Source organism: Epinephelus fuscoguttatus, linkage group LG15 (genome assembly GCF_011397635.1).
Source record: "Epinephelus fuscoguttatus linkage group LG15, E.fuscoguttatus.final_Chr_v1".
Classification (NCBI taxonomy): Eukaryota; Metazoa; Chordata; class Actinopteri; order Perciformes; family Serranidae; genus Epinephelus; species Epinephelus fuscoguttatus.
Genome location: NC_064766.1, coordinates 10383188 through 10404095, shown reverse-complemented (window position 1 = coordinate 10404095; position 20908 = coordinate 10383188). Strand labels below are relative to the sequence as shown.

The window sequence follows — 20908 nt, the reverse complement described above, 5'->3', positions numbered from 1 at the left end:
TACCTAGCGTGTCATACTTGACGTTTAGGTCCACTGACAAAGCGGCAGTATCTGACAAACTGAGATGAGAATGTGTTGGATATAACGGCTTCAGTTCCCCATCAGAAAGGGCTACTCCTGGGGCGTCGGTGGCTTAGTGGTAGAGCAGGCGCCACATATACAAGGCTGTTGCTGCAGCGGCCCGGGCTCAACTCCAGCCTGTGGCTCTTTGCTGCATGTCACTCCCTCTCTCTCTCTCGCCCTTTCACGCTTAACTGTCCTATCGATTAAAGGCAAAATGGCCCCCAAAAAAAAAATCTTTAAAAAAAAAAAAAAAAGGGCTACTCCTGCCTACTTCTCCAAACCTGAGGTTGTGATGATCATAATCCACTGTAGGTGATACACAGTCCATGGATAAGTCCCTTATAGAACCCCACTTCAAAACACCCAAATCTCACTTTAAAGTCTAAAAGATGAATCGTGTGTGGGAGTGGGAACCACTGGAATGACCAGTCTTCAAACTAGACACACCTCAATCAGCTACAACAGTAAAACTCAACTTATGCATGATGCATCAGTATCAACCATCAGCAGTGTCATATACAATAATATCAGCCTCAGGGGGCAGTTTTTGCAGAACCAGCACTTTTACTTTAATACTTTAACTATATTTTCCTGATAAAACATTTGAAAAATTTCAACTGTGGGACCTCTATTTGGAAAGGAGTTGTTGTATTGTTACTATTGCTTAAGTAACAGCTCTAAGTATGTCCTCCTTTGCAGCTATAAGTGAAGATACATAAAATTATTGAGTAAAAGGATTATGACACCAAAATATGAGTCTACTAGCTTACAAACAGGTGACAAATTGAAAGGAAATGCCTTAAATAAATGTGTAGAGAAGCATAAGGGTCACTAAATGGCTTGCTAAGGATGAAAATGATAAGAATTGGCACCTTTCGAAGATAATTTATGTTGTTTCTTTCTGTAATTTGTCATCCATCTGTGCATATAGTGCAACAGCTAAAAAAGGTAGGCAACACAAACCTTACTGCATGTATAGATTGGGTCATCAGTTTCTCTTCACTGTGACTTAACATCCACAGTCCAACAAAAATACACACAAGCAGCATTACGACGTCTTCTTTTATCATCGGTTCAGAAGACCATCCATATTCACATGAACTGTGTAGTTACATGCAATAAAAATCAGACTCTCTCACTTGGCTTCCAGATATGGAGCCGGTCATAGCTGACACACTGCTCCCAGATAAGATAATGCTATATTGCTCTGAGAATGATGCATGGTGCACATATGTACTGAATGTGAAGTGGCTACAGCTATCTGATGCAGAATATAGAGAGCTATAAAGCTCATAATTCATTTAAAAACAGTGTGGGAAGACTGGAAAATATGTCTGCTTCCTCTAGAGGTTCTGCAATGTGAAAAACATGCAGTGTGTGCCTGTTTGTCTCTGGTCAGATGGTTGCACAGTCACCATCCGTGTGCACAGTGTGAAGAGATGAGGAGTATGTCATTTACTTCAGAATACATGTTACTGAAAACAATGCACAGAACCGGTCCTTGTTTCCATGCACTACACTCCAGTGGCAGCATTTGCTTTACCTTTTGTTTTACTGCTCTGGTTTTTACTATTAGCGAGTGGGTGACTCACTGAGGCTTATGAAAGCTTTGATGGATGACAGAATAACCTTCGTCTGGGAAGAAAGTCAAATGTTTGAGCTTTTGTGCTCTGTTGGATGTGTCTTGTGGAATTTCATGACAAAAAGCTCTCTATAAACTTTCTTCTTATGTTGCTTTCTAAAGCCAGATCTGTATGCACACTTCTTTACTTCTAATTTCTAACATTGTTTATGGTGCACAATCACATTTAATTCCAGAGTCAGTTAATTCGTTAGCAATGTCAGAAAGAAGTAAAATCTCAGTCAAAAAGTGTCAGTTAGGTGTCATTACAGCAAACATTTGACACCACCAGTGCCATTCTCACATAACTTTGGCAGTGGTGTGATCTTTGCTTCCAAAGAGGATCAGCATATTTACATTTTTCAGCTTTTCGTCTTTCTCTTTCTGTTAAAACTGTGGAAGCTTTTGTTTGCACTGCAAGATCAGTGACATCTTCCTGTTTTGTTCCATAAAGCAATCACATAACACTTACTGGAAAAGCTGATCATAATAACAAATGAAATACGGTGCCAATCATAAGGATCTCATTTACAATAATGAACACATAAACTGCTCAATATGGGAATCGTTTATTGATGGTAATTGCTGCATCAATTCTTGACACACAAGCTGAAACAAAAGTCTGCCCCCTCACAAGCTACCTGTGGGGTACATTGACGTGCTGATATGAATGTCAGAATCGACCTGCTCGCTGTCAGTCAACATATTACATATTTTAATGGAGGCAATGATGGTAGTTATGAAGGTGTATCAAACCCATCATACTAAATTGAAGATCAGAGAGTGAAATTATCTTCCCAGCAGGGAAACCAAAAGAAATGTTAATCTCTATTTGGATGTTTGATTTGATGCCAGATGAGAGTGTTCATAAATCAGGTAAAACAATGAGACAAGGAATACTATTTAATTTTGTCAAGCTTGTAATCACAAAAATATAATCTGTTAAGGAGCCAAAAAAAAAAACCCAGCTCTGTGCTTTGTTAAAAAACATGTTTTTTGTTATAATCTTGTGGGTGTTGAAGTTGCACTATAAACCATTTTAAAGTCTTCTCAAGCACGTCATCCATCTTTTAAAATGGAAACATGAAAGTCACCAAAACTGCATGTAAGCATCTCACACCTGACAGTGATGATGTGTTTTAGTAACAGCCCCCTGTGGATTTGCCACCTGCACTCAGTGGTTTTGTCATTCAGTTCATTTTAAGGTGCTCTTGGGACGGCAACATCTGTGTGTTGGCTGGTCAACACTTTGATCCAGAATGAAACATCTCAGCAATTATTGGATGAAGTTTTGTACATTCATCTACATCCAAGTCATAATTACAATGTATCTGGCTCTTAATAGTACAGAAGTGCCTGATAAACAAACAAATATGGATGCCTCACATCAGCTGAAGTCGTCGTTCAGTGTGATTACACCCATATTTTATGAATATGGTGTTGTATTGTCAATGCACAGTACAGAAAATAATAGAACAAAATATATTTTTATTGTCCAGTGTGGAAATGTATCTTTGTTCCACCAGACCCAAGAGACAACATAATAAAAATCAGACAAGCAGTCAGTAGAACAAGCAAACTCAGGTCATTACAAACACTTAACACATTAAAACAGCTCATATCATTGTCTGTCTAAAACTCATCAGTCACTTTGTTGAGTTAGGAATACTGATGGCACTTGGGATGAAGGGCTTCTTGAATACATGTTTAGTTGCCGATGGGACTGAGGATGTGAGGATGGGAGCTATGTGCCAAGATACCCTTCGTCTCTTCCTTGTTATTTCCGTAAAGAGTTGGGTCAAACGCTTTTGTGGCTTGCCAACTATGTTGGCACACTGTCACAATCCTAGAAAGTTTACTCCTAGATGTACAGTTTGACCGTAACAGGCAGGGGGGTAAAAAGTTAAAACACTCTCAACCATGGTTTTGGACACTAGTTCTAAAATCTGCTGACTAACACTGAGGCCACTAAGTTTCCAGAGAAGATAGTGTTTCAGTGCTCATACATCCATCTTTGTAAATATACAACCAGTTTCTATCATCCCTCCAATGTGATGGGAAAGCAGCATCAAAACAAAGGACATTGCCACCAGCCTCATCCGTACCTTCTTTGTTTTTAGTGCTAATTAGCCATTGTTAGCATGCTAACATGCTTAATAAAGATGGTGACCATGGTAAACATTATGTCTGTCAAACGTCAACATATCAGCATCGTCAGTGTAAGAATGATAGCATGCAATAGTATTTAGCTCAACTGTGTATAAAGTGCAGCCTCACAGAGCAGCTAGCATTGTTGTAAACTCTCAGTTCAGACTCTGTGGTCACATTTAAACCACTTCGCCTATGTTACTGACACGTAGACCATGTATTTTCAAGGCTGCAAAATCTTCTTGCATCAAGGGCCTCTGATGTACAGACATTTGTGTTAACCATCCTTTTTTTTAGCATAACCATCTATAGCTATTGTGCCACCAATTCTGCACTGAAATAGTACAGACGAGTACTTTGGCATGAACATACAGACCAGCTGCTCTAAAGCAGGGTGTCTTTTGTCCACTCTCACTCATCAGTGAGACAAAGGGCCAAAGGGTGTGTGCATCCTTAAAACAAATACAATTTAGAGCGGTGAAAGTCAGTAAGGAGGATTCCGGGATTTTTACTGCTGATGAAATAAGAATAACAACCATTCATTAGCCAGAATGTTTTTTAGACAAAGGTTTTATGCCTGCGAGACTTTTCATTTTGTCCTGATGTATTACTCTGTTTTGCATTAATTCAGTTGTGAAGCCACTGTATATCTTCACAGAAATATGAGACTGTCTGTGTTGTCAGTGTCATCAGTGGGGTTTGTTCCATGCAGGTTTGGAGACGCTGCACCAAGGTTGCACATGTTTGAGTGAAAAGAGTTCCAACAATAAGAAAAACTGACGTCATTATTGTGAACTGAATGCAGACTTGCTTTTAGTGAGCAGTCAAGGACAGACATATTAAAGAGGAATAAAGCAACGTCTGAATCAGGATGAGCATTAAGTAACTAAGGCACAGAAGCAGCTATAAATAAATGCATTCTTCAATGGCATGACTCATCTCTTCTCTTTTCTTTTCTAGGCATCAGGTGTTGAATTGAACTCTAATGTCGTGGTGTCAGAGATGCCCCTGAAGATTCACTACTATTCGTGGAAAAAAAGACCAAAAGAATTCTACTCAAATTTCCAGTATTTACTCCAGATACAGACACATTTTCAGTTCCAGCAATTCTTTTCACAGTCTGGGGAAAGGAGCTGGAAACGAGAGGAAGACAGTATCTAACTGACAGGTGAAAATATGACCACACATGTAAAACAGATGTGTATTCATAGTCAAACACTGTTTGCCAAGAGAGCATAGTCATCTATTCAGTACACAGAGGGAGAGGCAGAGAAAAAGGAAGCTGGCAAAGTCTGTGACGCTTTACTTTATGATGCATGGGTGTATTACGTTGGTTAACGCTGGCAACTTTTTGTAAAGACGTAATCAGAGGATTAACTGCTTCAGTGTTGAGTGTCGTCAGGTGATCTGGACCTGAATCTGACAGGTCATGAGATGATTATCAGGAGGAGAAAGGCAGTGCCATACAAAACTGTTTTACTTTTTTTGTGACTTTTCGCCCATCTTGTGAAAGCTGAATAGACCGACATCATCAGGCCAGTAGTCATTATAATAAAAGAGAATGGGAAATCTTGTCACAGTCTCTATAAATGCAGCATAACTCAGCCTGAAGCCATATCTCATTCATGACTGTATCATTCTGATTGGCAAGAGGAATCAGCATCACACCATGATAACAAAGAAGTAAACCTACTTTGTTTAGAAATTAAAGTAAGAGATGAAGAGACAGGGCCAACTCAGGAACCATTCATTAGTGTCTTTGCAGTGGTGGGAGAAGTGGTCTAAACAGAAAAGGTAACACCACAACATAGAAATGCACTGCTGCAAGTAGAAGTCCTGCAAGAATATTGGTTTGGATACTGCTGATACTTTAAATGTCTTTTAAGTATCAAAAGTAGAACCACTCAATATGCAGAATGGGCCCTGACAGTCTTAATAACAGATATTATTGATTTTCTGCAATTGATGCATTAAATAAGCTGCATTTTAAAACAGATGGTCGAAGTGGAGCAAATTGTAACTTATTCTGTTTGGTAGTTTAATCAATAACAATGCATTATATTTCATGAAGTGATCATATACCTCATAGGTAACATCTTGGAGCACCTGCACACCCATAGTCCACCCACACAGGTGTTTTCACTTGTTGCCTAATCAGACCTCTTTTCAGGACTGTGCGGGTCTGTACTGTACATACTATGCTCGAGGCCCTGTCTATATGTATACAGATCTTTTTTTAAACAGGCCCCTCGTCCACACTCAAACTCACTCAAGTTTTGGGTCACTGAAACAGAGATTTTTCTAAAAATGCCTTCTGAGGTGAAGATTTATCAAAACTATGGTTACAGTTCATCTGTATGGATGTGTTAAACGCAGCATTTGGGAACAATGATGTCATCTCCTCAATACATGCATGCCCATTCTTGATTTGTGTAGAGAGCAAATGCTCGAAACAACAGCAACAATAGCGGACTACTGGTTTGCTAACGTTTTGTTGGCACTGGTTGATCTAATGACTACTTTACACCACTTCGTGGATGAATGGAGACCTCTGCTGCACGCAATGTTTTTGCCCCACCTCAGCATCCGTAGCTTCTGGTCGAACCAGCAGATGGTGGGACAGAGTCTGATTGTTGTCACTGAGGAATGGAAAGAGAAGTTTAGTATGTCCAGAGTGTTACTTGTATGTTTTGAGTGAGCTCCTTGATTCTTATGTCAAAGGGGAATAAATGATGATGACCTCTTAAGTTGGTGTTCTAACAAAGGTATTATTAGTTTCTGTGTGGACAGAAATACTTTGTAAAATGAAGGTTGTGTGGACAGAATCATTTTTTAAACCGGAGGGGAAAAATATCTGTTTACAAAAATATCTGTCTGTGTGTAGACAGGACCATGCATTCATGGGGTGTCGGAGTAATTGGAAAAATGAGGTGCCGACAAGGAAGATTCACATGAACGCCCCTTAAGGTTGGAACAATAACTTGAGAGTTGACGAGTTGGCGTCATAAATTCAGAAACATGGGCGATCAAAGTAAATACTCAGTTGATGGCAACAAACATTTATTAATTCACATATTGCATGTCCATTTTTTGCTCACATGTAATTTGTGATCAGGTATTATCCATGTAGGGTGACCTTGATTAGTTATAAATGTTATTTATTTGCATTAGTCAATTGAAGCAACATTTTAGTAGTTTTGGGGGATGTATACTGATGCAACAGCAAGTCTGGGACAATATCCTTTTGTGATATAAAACTTCAAACTGTTATCAGCATGTGGTTTTGTCCATTCTAAGCAATAAAATACAAACATCTTCTTTGTAGGGTCCATGTTTTTTCCACACTACCACTTAAAGCTCATGAATAAACCATAGTTGGAAGAACAGCTTCACAAAGATGGTACCATCAGAGGAGCACATGAATGCAGCATGCCATTTAGTTGTAGCTGTGAGGGCGGGACATGTAACACTGTTCACAGCACCATCAGTGTGAAGAGTCTATGGCATCACATGACTTCCAGCATAGCTCCACCATGTGTCACACCTAACTAGAGGTCCAATCTGCCATACTGAAAACCTCTGTTTGCAGAGCCTTTTATTAGCAAAATAACTGTAAGTCATACTCGTACTCATACTCGTCGTCCTCCGCTTATCCGGGTCCGGGTCGCGGGGGCAGCAGCCTCAGCAAAGAAGCCCAGAAAGTCCTCTCCCCAGCCACTTCCGTAAGCTCTTCCGCGGGAATCCCAAGGCGTTCCCAGGCCAGCCGGGTGATGTAATCCCTCCAGCGTGTTCTGGGGCGGCCCCGAGGTCTCCTCCCGGTTGGACATGCCCGAAACACCTCCCCAGGGAGGCGTCCGGAAGGCATCCTTACCAGATGCCCGAACCACCTCAACTGGCTCCTCTTGATGTGGAGGAGCAGCAGCTCTACTCCGAGTCCCTCCTGGATGTCTGAGCTCCTCATCCTATCCCTAAGGCTGAGCCCAGCCACCCTGCGGAGGAAACTCATTTCGGCCGCTTGTACTCGCGATCTCATTCTTTCGGTCACTACCCAAAGCTCGTGACCATAGGTGAGGGTTGGAATGTAGATCGACCGGTAAATTGAGAGCTTTGCTTTCTGGCTAAGTTCCCTCTTCACCACAACGGACTGGTTAAGCGCCTGCATCACTGCTGACACCGCCCCAATCTGCCTGTCAATCTCCCGCTCCATCCTACCCTCACTCGTGAACAAGATCCCGAGATACTTAAACTCCTCCACCTGAGGAAGGACCTCCCCCCTGACCTGGAGTGGGCAATCCACCCTTTTCCGGCTGAGGACCATGGCCTCAGACTTGGAGGTGCTGATTCTCATCCCAGCCACTTCACACTCGGCTGTGAACCGCCCCAGCCAGAGCTGGAGGTCACTGTCCGATGGAGCTAGAAGGACCACGTCATCCGCAAAAAGCAGGGACGAGATCCTCCCGTCACCGAACCTGACACCCTCCACCATTCGGCTGCGCCTAGAAATTCTGTCCATAAAAGTTATGAACAGAACCGGTGACAAAGGGCAGCCCTGGCGGAGTCCAACCCTCACCGGGAACAGGTCCGACTTACTGCCAGCCACGCGAACCAGACTCATGCTCCTTCGGTACAGGGACTGGATGGCCCTTAGCAAGGGGCCACCAACCCCATACTCCCGGAGCACCCCCCACAGGATGCCCCTGGGGACACGGTCGTAAGCCTTCTCCAAATCCACAAAACACATGTGGACTGGTTGGGCAAACTCCCATGCCCCCTCCAGCACCCTGGCGAGGGTAAAGAGCTGGTCCACGGTTCCGCGTCCGGGACGAAAACCACATTGCTCCTCCTCAATCCGAGGTTCAGCTATCGACTGGACCCTCTTCTCCAGGACCCTGGAGTAGACCTTACCGGGTAGGCTGAGGAGTGTGATCCCCCTGTAGTTGGAACACACCCTCTGGTCCCCTTTCTTGAAAATGGGGACCACCACCCTGGTCTGCCACTCCAGAGACACTGCCCCCGATGTCCACGCAATGTTGCAGAGGCGTGTCAGCCAGGACAGCCCTACAACATCCAGAGCCTTGAGATATCCAGGACGAATCTCATCCACCCCCGGGGCTCCACCGCCTCGGAGTTGTTTCACTACCTCAGCAACTTCTGCCCCAGAAATTGGACGACCCGCCCCCGAGACCCCCGTCTCTGTTTCCTTACTGGAATACGTGTTGGTGGGATTGAGGAGCTCCTCAATGTGTTCCTTCCACTGCCCGACAATGTCCCCAGTTGACGTCAGCAGCTCCCCGCCCCCACTGTAAACAGTGTGAGCAAGTTGCCGCCTTCCCCCCCTGAGGCGCCGGACGGTTTGCCAGAACCTCTTTGGAGCCGATCGATAGTCTTCCTCCATGGCCTCACCGAACTCCTCCCATGGCCGAGTTTTTGCCTCAATGACTGCCGCCGCTGCGTTCCGCTTGGCCTGCCGGTACCCGTCAGCTGCTTCCAGAGACCCACAGACCAACCATGCCCTGTAGGCCTCCTTCTTCAGCCGCGACTGGCCCCAGCGGCCTTGCGGCCACAGCTCGCAACCGCCGCCTCGACAATGGCAGAGCGGAACAAGGCCCATTCGGATTCAATGTCCCCCTCTGCCCTCGGGACGCAGTCGAAGCTCTCCCGGAGGTGGGAGTTGAAGATCATCTGGACAGGTTCTTCCGCCAGGCGTTCCCAGCAGACCCTCACTGTTCGTTTGGGCCTGCCAGGTCTGCGCGTGGCGTCTTCCCCCACCATCTGATCCAACTCACCACCAGGTGGTGATCAGTTGACAGCTCTGCTCCTCTCTTCACCCGAGTGTACAGAACATATGACCGCAGGTCAAATGATACAACTACAAAGTCAATCATTGACCTGCGAGGCTGTCCTGGTGCCACATGCACCGATGGACATCCTTATGTTTGAACATGGTGTTAGTTATGGCCAAACTGTGACCCGCACAGAAGTCCAATAACTGAACACCACTCGGGTTCAGATCGGGCAGGCCGTTCCTCCCAATCACGCCCCTCCAGGTCCTGCTGTCATTGCCCACGTGAGCGTTGAAGTCCCCCAGCAGAACAATGGAGTCCCCGGTCGGGGCACTGTCCAGCACCCGTCCCAGGGACTCCAAAAAGGGTGGGTACTCTGAACTGTTGTTCGGTGCATAAGCACAGACAACAGTCAGAACACGTTCCCCGACCCGAAGGCGCAGGGAAGCAGCCCTTTCGTCTACCGGGGTAAACCCCAACGTACAGGCAGAGAGTCTGGGGGCTATCAGAAAGCCCACCCCGGCCCTACGCCTCTCACCCGGAGCAGCTCCAGTGAAGGAGAGAGTCCAACCCCTCTCAAGGACTAGGGTTCCAGACCCGGAACTATGTGTCGAGGTGAGGCCGACTATATCTAGCCGGTAGCGCTCAACCTCTTCCACAAGCTACGGCTCCTTCCCCGCCAGAGAGGTGACATTCCATGTCCCAAGAGCCAACTTCTGTAACCAAGGATCGGACCGCCAAGGCCCCCGCCTTGGTCTGCTGCCCAATCCACATTGCACCGAACCCTTCTGGATCCCTCTGCGGGTGGTGGGCCTGCAGGGGGAAATAACTGTAAGTGTCAAATTAATTTAGTAGAATTAGTCGTACAATATTTCCCTCTGAAATGTTGTGGAGAAGAAGTGTATGGCAGCAAAACATGGAAATACTCCAGTAAATTACAAGTACATCAAAACTCTACTTCAGTAGAATACTTAAGTAAATGTACTTAATTTGATTTCACTGCTGGGTGTTTGACCCCTTACTACAAAGCAGGGAAGCTGTGACTAGTTAAATTAAAGATTGATTTTCCCTGCTCAAAAAGTTTGATATGAAGAGGTAAAACTATACAGTATTTCACAAGAAATAACCTTTAAAAGGGTCAGATTGTTTTATTTTTCTTAGTTATCATCTTTTGATCTCTAGGTATTCCATTAATTATTTTTTGAGGTATGCTATGCTACTTTTTATGTCTACTCGGCTACATTTTAGAGAACATTTTACTTCACCACATTTGTTTGACAGTCACTTTTCAGATTAAGATTTTACAGACAAAACATATGATGTGTTTGTAAAATATTGTAAAATTAGTGCCACATCAACCAACAACATTAAACACTGACATGTGAACGCATCAAAGATAACACAAAAGTGAAAGCAGTCAACCTGCGTAATAAACTTTCACTCTTGTACTTTTGTTGCCAATACTTGTGTTATTTTACTCAAGTAAAATTCAGAATTATGAGCTTCTACTTGTACAGACTATATTGAGTGGTATTGTTACTTTTGTGGAGTAAATGATTTTAAAATATCTTCCACTATTGGTTTTATGTGAGTGCTGACTTAATGGCAAATGCAAATAGTTTCAAATAAATTACTACTGTTGTACTAAATATTAAAATGAACCATGCACATTTTGGAGTGCAGGTACGTAAAACGTCTCAGCAGGACACTGCTGTCACCTGGTGGTGATAAATCTTAATAGAAAAATGCTGCTTATTTCCTATTGGCTGATGAAACATGACGCAACGTGAGCAAACAAGGAAATGAAACCAACGTAGTTTAAGCTTTTATTTTCAGTTTATGACCACACTGCAGGTTTGCCAGTCTTTTACCTGCTAGTTTAACTGGTAAGTCTTACTCCACTTATGTGACCCTTGTCTAATTATTCGTCAAAAGCATACGACGTACAATGATAATTCCTGTGTATACAGTAGTTTACTTTGATCTGTGTTGACCATATGTTGTGTATGCTTTCCTTTCATAGACACAGATATGAGTGACCTTCCTGTAAACCCGCTGGTTTTGATTGGCATCGGGTCCAGCTTTGCCTTCTCTGGCCTTTTCTATAAGTTATACAAAGAAAAGAAAGAAGAGTTGAAAAAGCTAAAGGCAAGTACTGTATTGCTTGAGTGCTGTTACGGTATTCACACAGCTCTAGTCTTAAAAAAAATGCTCGTGCAAGTTTTATTTACATCTTTATATTACAGGAAATACCCATTTTCAAGCCAGACCAACATCTGGTCAAAATCCTGAGAGCATCTCCCCACAAGCGACTTCAGTATGTTGCTGTCGAAGGTACAAACATGCCAATGTGCATTTTAGTCAATGCAGTTTTAAATGGGATCAGTCACAGATATTTTACTGTTTCTTTTGTATCTGTTTGGAGGTCTGGTCCAGGCGGATGGGGAGCCACTGGCCAGTCAGTTTGTCCCACGATGCTTTGGTGTGATTCAGAAGATAGCAGTGGAGGAGCACTGGAAATACTGGAACTCCCTCACCAAGACATGGTACATTAGCCTACAGACTAAAACATTAAGTGTCTCTTTATCAATCTCCTAGCCTGTTCATAACAGTTTGATTATTTTCCCAGGAATTCACGGACAATGAACAGGAAAGAAACCAACAACACAGTGCCCTTCAGTCTGGTCAGCCCTGGAGCCTACATCACTGACTTGTACGTGAAGGTTCAAAACCCTCTGGAGGCCTCTGGGTGCGACTTGGAAAGGGTTTATTTCAAAGTAAGGCGTGCTGAGGAGGGCTTGGTGAATGTGATGATGCAGGGCATCAGTGGGGAGAAACCAGTGGCGATGGAGGAGAGTGAGGAGCTGCTGCGGGTGGGGAGCACCCTGACTGGTTTTGGTGAGGTGGTACTGGAGGGGGGGCAAGTGATGAGGCTGCAAGCCCCGCAGGACGGCCGCAAGTTCATCCTGGTGCCCACTGACTACAGGAGCTTCATGGACAGGCACGAGAAAACAGCCAGCATGTGGAAGGCGCTGACTGCTGTGACTGGCATCACAGGGGCTTCTCTTTTAGCCAAGGTGATCTATGGTTTGGTGGGAAAACAGGATGACAAATCAAAGTAGGATTGAAGATACTGCAGGTTTAACAGCTTAAAATGCTGTTTGGGAGTCCCAGTACTGCCTCGGGTGTTTTATTCTAAATTCCATAGCACCGTCCTGATGCTAATATATCTCAATTCATTGATGACAGGTATTATCTTGTCACATTGCAACATACATCAAAGACTACGGTGGCCATGAGGGGCAAATTGCATAATTGGACAAAACTGATTAGGGAAAAAAGAAAGCACAGCAATTCAGAGGAACACATTGACAAATTAGATAACACAAATGAAAATGCATAAATGTCAGAAAATACATGAACAAATAAAAAAAAGGATATTTTATGAAACAGAAAAGGCAGTGACAACAATTTTTGTTAAGATAGACAGCACTCAAGTCAATTATGTATTTTATAAACTGTTGTGGGTTCTAAAATGTTTTTGTTTTCTGAAATGTTTAGTTTAAATTTAAAGTATTATTTTCAATGTTCTGTTTTGCCCCTCAGGGCTACCGCACTTAATGGACCACTCAAAGGATGTTAAGCCGTTTTGTCAATAATTTTCCTCTATTGTACAAGAATTCTGTGTACTCAAATCCTGCACCTGATGATGTGAGCAAAGGCGGAGTGTAGCAGTTTAGTCTGGGGATTTTTTTAGAAGGTATTTGCGCCTAAAACTTTCTGTGTTGGAGGGATGAATGAAGCCTTGCTACAAGATAAATTCCTTGTAGGTCTAACGGTGTACAGTCACACGTCAAGCTATGACAACTACACATTTGCTTAACACCTGATCATGTGGCCTCCATCTCCAACTTCTTCTGCAGTCATTAGGCCATAATTATTCTAAAAAGTATGTGACAAGTGATTAACACCTCAGAGGATCATGCATGTAATGCAGGATATTTGACTTTATTAGATTTATTAACTTTAGAATTTAAACAATTCAAAGCTACTTTATCATGGGGACGTTTTATTTTTGTAATGAAAGTGTATTTTTTATAATTTACGATAAAATCATTAGTTTAAGGAGGTATGTGGTGTTAGCCATCTTTTATTTTCACAATCTTTTACTTTTACTTTTGATTGCAAGATTCTAACTGTGAGCCTGATCAAAGAAACTACTTACATGTCATCAGTGTCAGTCCAAGTTTCCAGTCACCATGTCCACACAGGATGGAATTAAAATCCAATAAGGTGATTTGGACTGAATCTATTTAGCGGATATAATCATCTACCTCTTAGATTTTTATGTTCTTGCTGTATTGTTTGTTTACTGTTCAATGTGTAGACAAAAAAGGACACTTAACACTGTGGCACCTAATGTTTTTAAAGGGATGTGGTGTTTGTATTTAATAAAACCTCTTTTCAAACCTTGAAGCAACTGTTTAACTATGATTGAAATATTTTGTGTTGTCAGAAGAGTGAGACAGATGATGATTTCCAGGCAGTCTGAGGGTCATTATTTATTTTGACATTCATAGCACACAGTCCTTACAAAATCTGGCACTGTGTGATATAATGTATATGTCAGCTTGAACTGTACAGAGGAGGTGGATATTAGTGGCAGAAAGCTGCTGCAGAGGGTAAAATCAACTGCCTGAATTTGTTTATTCACACAACAGATTTCAAGTTTTTCTTTGTCCTTTTTGAAGTGCTAGTCATTATTCCCCTTCTTCTTCTGAAGACTCCTCAGCCTCCTCCAACCACTGGATGAACTTCTGAAGCTGTTGAGGATAAACATAAGGGACAGGGCTGTGAGAAATCCATTATTCGGAGAAGTGACAAAAGTGCTCATAGGTATAGGGGAAAAAAACACAAATACATGAATGAAAGGAAAAAAGTTAATTGAGACCTTTCTTAATTGCAAACTGAGTTGTGATGTAATGTATTTACATAAAATATGTAAAATTTGGGGGCGTCAAGGATTTTATTTACTGCAGTATACACAACTGCTGAGAGGCCAGATGACTGAATACACTCCTCTAGTCAAAACAATAACTATCATTACATCAGTGTTACAATGTTATTCCCTATAGTATTTAGATATTGTAGAAAAAGGGAATTATCATTTGAGAAACCCACCCACATTAATGATGTCTTTATTTTTCTTTTCTTTTATTTTAAAGGTCCAGTATGTAAGATTTCGCAGGATTTAGTGGCATCTAGTTTGAGGATTGAAGATTGCAACCAGCTTAAACTTCCAGGTTAGAATTCCTTCAGTGTTTGTTGTTCAGGAGGTATTTGCCTGAAGCTGAATTAGCTGCAGAAATCTGCTGCTCTCCAAAACAAAGGAACCAGATGATTGAAACCAGTAAAAACACTGAATAAAGCAATTTCACGTTAAAAAAGATCTGTGTTTTTCCAAAGCTCTTGTTGCAGAGGGGCCGTTCATTTTTTTAATGCATTTTATTCTATATCTAAATAATGTATTTCTTAGCATTCAAAGAAGGATGAACCATAAGCCAGATTGTGTTTAATGAACTCTTATAACTTACTGCTCTCCATATTCAAATGTTTTACTTCTGTTGTCATGGTAGCACATCTAGCACTCATATTACCCATCATCCAAACTTCGACCCTTTAACGTGTAATTGTGAAATCATGTCATAAATAGTGTCTTATGAGACCCAAATATCCCTGTACCTACCCCCTGATTCTTGCGGAGCTGTCTGCTTTTGTCGGTGGTGGCTCCCTGGGAGAACCAGCGCAGTATCATCTCCTCCTCCAGGATCTCCAGCTGGTACATATTCATCAGGACCTGGATGAAGGAAAAAAACCACAGCATTGTCAGTATCAGGTACAGTCAAGGCTTGATGAACACAGAACCAACCAGAATTACATGGTTCCTGATGTTCGATTCCCACCATCTTTCCAATCAACCTTTGAATGAGTCAGCAGATTATTGAGCATACATAGTAGTGTGGATTGACCCTGACCTTGACCATAGCAGCCCAATGACTCTCCTGGTCCAGGAAGTGTTCCTCAAAGGCAGACAGACAGTCTAGTTGGTCCTGAGCTCTCTTCACATAATTCTTAAATACAGGCGCCCATTTCTTCAGCAACTAAGAAGAAGACAAAGACAAAAATGTGAACTAAAAGTGAGGATCTTTAATTCTATCATGTCTACACATACGTAAATGTGTAAAACATATTTACCGGTAGGAGCAGAGCGACATATTGTGATGTGGTAAGCTGTGGGCCCTGCTGCTGGAAAGGATACTCCAGCACCACTCTTGTTAAAATCTGCATCACCTCCTTCAGAGTGATGTTGTAGGCATACCTGAAGAGAAAGAGTGTGTCCAATTGAATGCGCAAAAACAATCTGACAAAGAGCAACAGAACTGCGGTTCTTAAGTTCCTCCTTACTTGAGAGAGTTGATTTCGAGTACAAGATTGTCAAAGCTGATGTTTTCCTCCAAACCTCTCTGAAGAGTCCCAAGCACCTCCATCTGGAAGACTACACAAGAACAGACCAAAGAACAAGAGTCAGGAAGGAGGACGTCTCACCCCAAAGACACAACAGGGAGGGTAAAGTCCGTACACTTTATTTTGACATTTTATAAACAATTAGGACATACAAAATAGTCACCAGACTAGTCTGTGATGCAAATTATAATTATTTGCAGCCTTTAAGTGATTAATACATTCCGCTCTGGTTTGTAATATATTTGTAGAACACTGACGTTTGACGTTATCAAATTTCAGATGTTCCGTCTGAAAGACACATGTCAACTTTGTGAGTGTAATCAGATTAAGGATGACAGGAGGATGACAATCAGTACTGGTTTTGCTGTTGGCATTTTGCTTTGGCCAGTAGGCAGAAGTCAAATTGTTCAAAAGACAGGTGACATTAACAACTCTCACCTTTGACATCGTCCATCTCGGGGGAGGGGATCACTGGATCATCAGGATCATCGGGCTCGCTGTCCTCACTTTCACTCTCGGGGTCAGGGTTCAGCACCAAACCTGTTTCACAGGACACAAAGCCAGGCTGTTGGGACATAGACCACAGCATCATGGGAAATGGTAGTTTTACGATGATGAACTCAACAAGCCAGCCACACTGCTGTCCTACCCCAGAGACACTGCGACAGCTCTTCATCCTCTGTGTCATCCAGACTGTTGGCCTTCCAGATGTAGCCTTTTCCTTCTGCTCCAACCTCTTCTGGGTTAAACACTGGAGGGCAGAAGACAACAGCTCATTACCACAAACATTTAAGCATTTTGTCCAATCATATATATGTCAGTACACAGGCAATACACACCTTTCAATTTGGTTTTGTCTTTGCTTTGACCAACCTCAGCATCGTCACTCAGGAATTCATCATCGTCCTCCTCTTCCTCCTCATCTGGATGGTGCATGGACACCACAGTGCCCTCAGGTAGAGAGATGTTTGGTCCAATCACCACCTTGAAAAAAAGTTCCCAGAAAATTAGGCAATGAGATAGAGACAGTAATAGATTCCACCAAATGGCACATAGAAAGCAGTGGATTAAAAAAAATCTTTCTCCGACAGAGTAAAACGTATATGTGCTGTACCAAAAAACTGCAGGACTCAGCAGCGATGGTCAAATCTGCACAGTGTTACATGACTGTTAACATGTACAGTCCTCAAAATGTCTTCTATTAGCTCTTTGCACGAACTTAATTATCATGCAAAGTTCTTTAGTGCAGCATTAATTTCAATAATCACTTATGTGTCATTAGAAGTGTGTAGCAGTGTATTAATCTGCATAGACTCTGCCCTCTACCTGTACTTTTTAGTTCTTCTAATTCTGCTGTGTTCAGGACGTCCTAGGGTGTGAAGCCCCCAGCCAATAACAGCACAGAGGTAAGGTCTGGACTTTAAAAAGGTAGCTACCAGTTGGGGGCAGCACACAACAAAGAGGAAACTATGAAAACTGTGAGCACAGTGCAGAAAAATGCATATACAGCATACCAAATGCCAAGCACAGCAAAGCTCCAAAACGATAGTGAGTCTGGATTGACTTTCACTGACACTTTTTCTGGCCAACACTGAAGGAGAGGATAAAGAGCAATGCAGAGTTGGCCCTTTTTCTGTTAGCTTGCTTAAGTGCTGGTTTTTCAATACAACAAATGTAAGCCAAGTTGGAATGTTGTGGTTACAAACGGTGACAGAATAATTCCTGCAATGTATACCTTTAAGGAGTTAAGTGAGGCACTGAAAGGATTTGAAGTATCAGCTAAAATGTAAGGACTGAAAGCAGTACACAGTCAATTAAAGGTTAATCACTACAATGAGCCGACTTTCAGTTGAAGTGAAAGTGCTGAAAAAAACAACTGAACTGTTAACTGTTGAGCTTTAATTTGTAGATACAGGATGGAAAAAGTGAAAATAAGAAAGTAAGAAGTAAGAAGTGAAAGCAGCTGATGGTTAAGAGGTCACATTAGGTGTAATCTCAGTGGAGGCACTGGAGACATGTCTAGTGTGTGCATGCAAAGATTTTCATTGATCTTTAACATGGAGAGTAGTTCTGCAAACTCATAAATGTGATCGATCAGCTTTTAGCTAATTATAGTAAAGATTAAATGATGAAAATACATGCATTGCTTACGTTATACGCCAGGACACACTGTTTATTCAGTGTCACACCTTCTTTAACCTCAGCCTTGTCGCAGACCACAGACTGGCTGATCTTCACCTTGCTGGCAATGTGAACATTATTCCAGATGTAGGCATGGTCCAGAGTGACATTGTCATCTGGTGTGATAAAAAAACAGACAGTTAATACCACTTTTATTGCGTACTTGTATAAAATCTCTACTTTCAAAGACACACAAATTAGCACTTTTGGCTTTGTATGCTGATAGTTTTTAGATGCTCACCTATGGTGCAATTGTTACCAATGACACTGTTAGAAATGTAACAGTTAGCACCGATGCTAGTGCCACAGCCGATAAGCACATTCTCCTCCATCTGGCTGCCGTGGCCCAGGCTGACACCGGACCCTCGGTAAACGTTGTGGCGAGAATACGTACAGCTCTGTCCCTTCTGGTCAATAAAGTTAGCCTCGGGGGTGAGTGGGTAGACCCATCGCCGCACGAGGTCCGATGACACCGAATCATACATGAGAAGGTTGGACACTCGGACGCCGTAACCATCTTTGGTGGTATGCATGTGTATCTGGTTGCCCAGAATCTAAACAGAAATAAAATAAATTATGCAGTGAATTGCATCTGTGGCATTACATGATCCAAATTAAAAAAACAATACAGCACCTCTTCATTGACCAGTATCCCTCTGACAAAGTCATTCCTTGTCTGGTAGTCAAAATTGTCGGTGAAGAGCTCAGCAACCTGAAAAATTAGAAAAACCCTTGTTACCTCAATCACCAATGATGAGTTCAATAGCTCCTGTCTCTGTTTGAAAACTAACCTGTGGGGAGCAGATACTGATATGACAGTCCAGGAGGTCGTGTCTGATTTCAAACTCATCACTTCCACTGTGGAAAATGTTCTGCAAAACCAACAAGAGCAACTGTCAATCATCTGTCCAAAGCCCAAGTAAGTTAAAGATGTGATAAAACATGAAACTCCTACCATGGGGAACTGTAGCCTCTTCAGCCCTTGTGTCTTCTGGTAGTGTAAAATCCGCTGGGTCTTCCTGTCCATTGCAACTATGACATCATCTTCATCACAGCGGGACCTGTGACCTGGTGATGATTCCTTGAAGATCATTGTCATCACTGAGATGTTCTTCTCCATCTTTCGACGATGCCTGTATACAAGCAAAAGACACATAGTATTAGAGCACCACAGTCATAAGGACCACTACTATTGTAGTTTCTTCAGACTATAAAAAAAGACTTAACTAATCTCTTACCTGTGCTCTTGCAGTGCCTGACTGATGTCAATATTCGATACCACATCTCCATAGACCAACACAAAGTCAGAGCGCACGAGGGACTTTGCATCAACATCCCTGAGCACATCCCCTAGGGAGCGGTACAGCTCTGAGGTGATGATGTGGACTGTGTTTGGAGAGGTGGGTCGACACCACTTTGACTTCCTGTCAGACACAGTGACAAGTCAAAATCTTTAGCTGAGATCAGTTTGCACAGATGTGGATAACTACACAGCCTGAGTGAAACTTACAACAAGTGCTCCTTGATTTTACTGGCCATCCAGCAGCAAAAGACAAATGTTTCCTGCACCCCAGTGGAAGTGAGGAACTCCAGGGTGTAGTCGATCATGGCAACATTACCCAGCGGCAGCAAAGCCTGTCATCAATTAAAATGTGACAGATGTCATGAGTGAAATAAAGCGTCATGATGGAAGTAAGTCCCAAAGCACTATAAAGTAAAACATACACAACCGGTCAAATAGGGACTTAGAAGGAACGTGTTTAGCTCTGCTGAAAATGTTTCATCAGTGTCAGAGCAGCTCTGTCACTGTTTTCAGCATGGACAGCAGTTAGCTACCATTAGCAGAACCGTTAGCTTAGCTCGCTACCTACCCTCGGCTGGTCTTTGGTCACCGGGAAAAACCTCCGGTTGAAGCTGTCAGCGACTAAAACGGCCTGCAGCGGCTGCTCCTCTTCCTCCTGCTCATTTCCACCTTTTCTACCTGGAAGGCCAGAGCCAGAACGACTCTGTTTTCCTCCTCTACCGGCCATGTTTGACTCCCAAGTGCTAACCAACCCTGTCGTCAGACACAGTTACGGTAGCTGCGGTGGGACAATCTTCGTGCTTGTAATGAAACAGGTGTTAGCAAGTAGAATGTAAAAGGACTGTTAGCGTTTACCTTGTTTTATTTCCTAGAAAATAATAGAGTCGCGAATTTAATTAGTGAATTTTTAATCACTTCTTTTAAGTGACAGAGATGCATTTAATGATTTCCAGGAAGCTTTCATACCAAAAAAATGAAGTCTCTAAAATGACTTTTCATGTGTATGTTACCTGTTCAAATTTATTATACATTCATTTTTTCCAGTATCAAAATCTTGTTTTAAAGCATCCCTTGTACTGCCTGGAATCAAACTGTTGTGAAAAAATGTGTGTTTTGTTTGTTGTTGGCCTAAAAAGGGTCAAACCAAGTACTGGATTGGAGCATGGTAGAGTAAAAAAAATTGCTGTAAAATTTGAATAAATGTATAAAAACATACAAGTAAAAAAATGGGCTTGGAATTTGACCTACTGTCCAAGCAAAAAATCAATCATTACAAATAAGATA

The 20908-nt window shown here is 42.5% G+C and overlaps 2 protein-coding genes across 2 annotated transcripts; one reads left to right on the top strand and one right to left on the bottom strand.

Annotated features, from left to right (window-relative positions):
• Positions 1-11406: 11406 nt before the first annotated feature.
• LOC125902203 (mitochondrial ubiquitin ligase activator of nfkb 1-A) lies at positions 11407-14091 on the top strand. Its single transcript, XM_049598379.1, has 5 exons — positions 11407-11501; positions 11639-11763; positions 11862-11949; positions 12041-12161; positions 12245-14091. The coding sequence occupies exons 2-5, from the start codon at positions 11647-11649 to the stop codon at positions 12735-12737; spliced, it is 819 nt and encodes a 272-aa protein (XP_049454336.1). The 5' UTR covers positions 11407-11501; positions 11639-11646; the 3' UTR covers positions 12738-14091.
• Positions 14092-14164: 73 nt separating this feature from the next.
• Positions 14165-20392, bottom strand: eif2b5 (eukaryotic translation initiation factor 2B, subunit 5 epsilon). Its single transcript, XM_049598378.1, has 16 exons — positions 20193-20392; positions 19832-19956; positions 19560-19745; positions 19277-19454; positions 19113-19193; positions 18956-19033; positions 18563-18875; positions 18292-18437; positions 16980-17124; positions 16790-16891; positions 16579-16680; positions 16081-16171; positions 15871-15994; positions 15651-15776; positions 15362-15472; positions 14165-14438 (listed from the first exon to the last, which is right to left on the bottom strand). The coding sequence occupies exons 1-16, from the start codon at positions 20349-20351 to the stop codon at positions 14376-14378; spliced, it is 2130 nt and encodes a 709-aa protein (XP_049454335.1). The 5' UTR covers positions 20352-20392; the 3' UTR covers positions 14165-14375.
• Between the last annotated feature and the right edge of the window lie 516 nt (positions 20393-20908).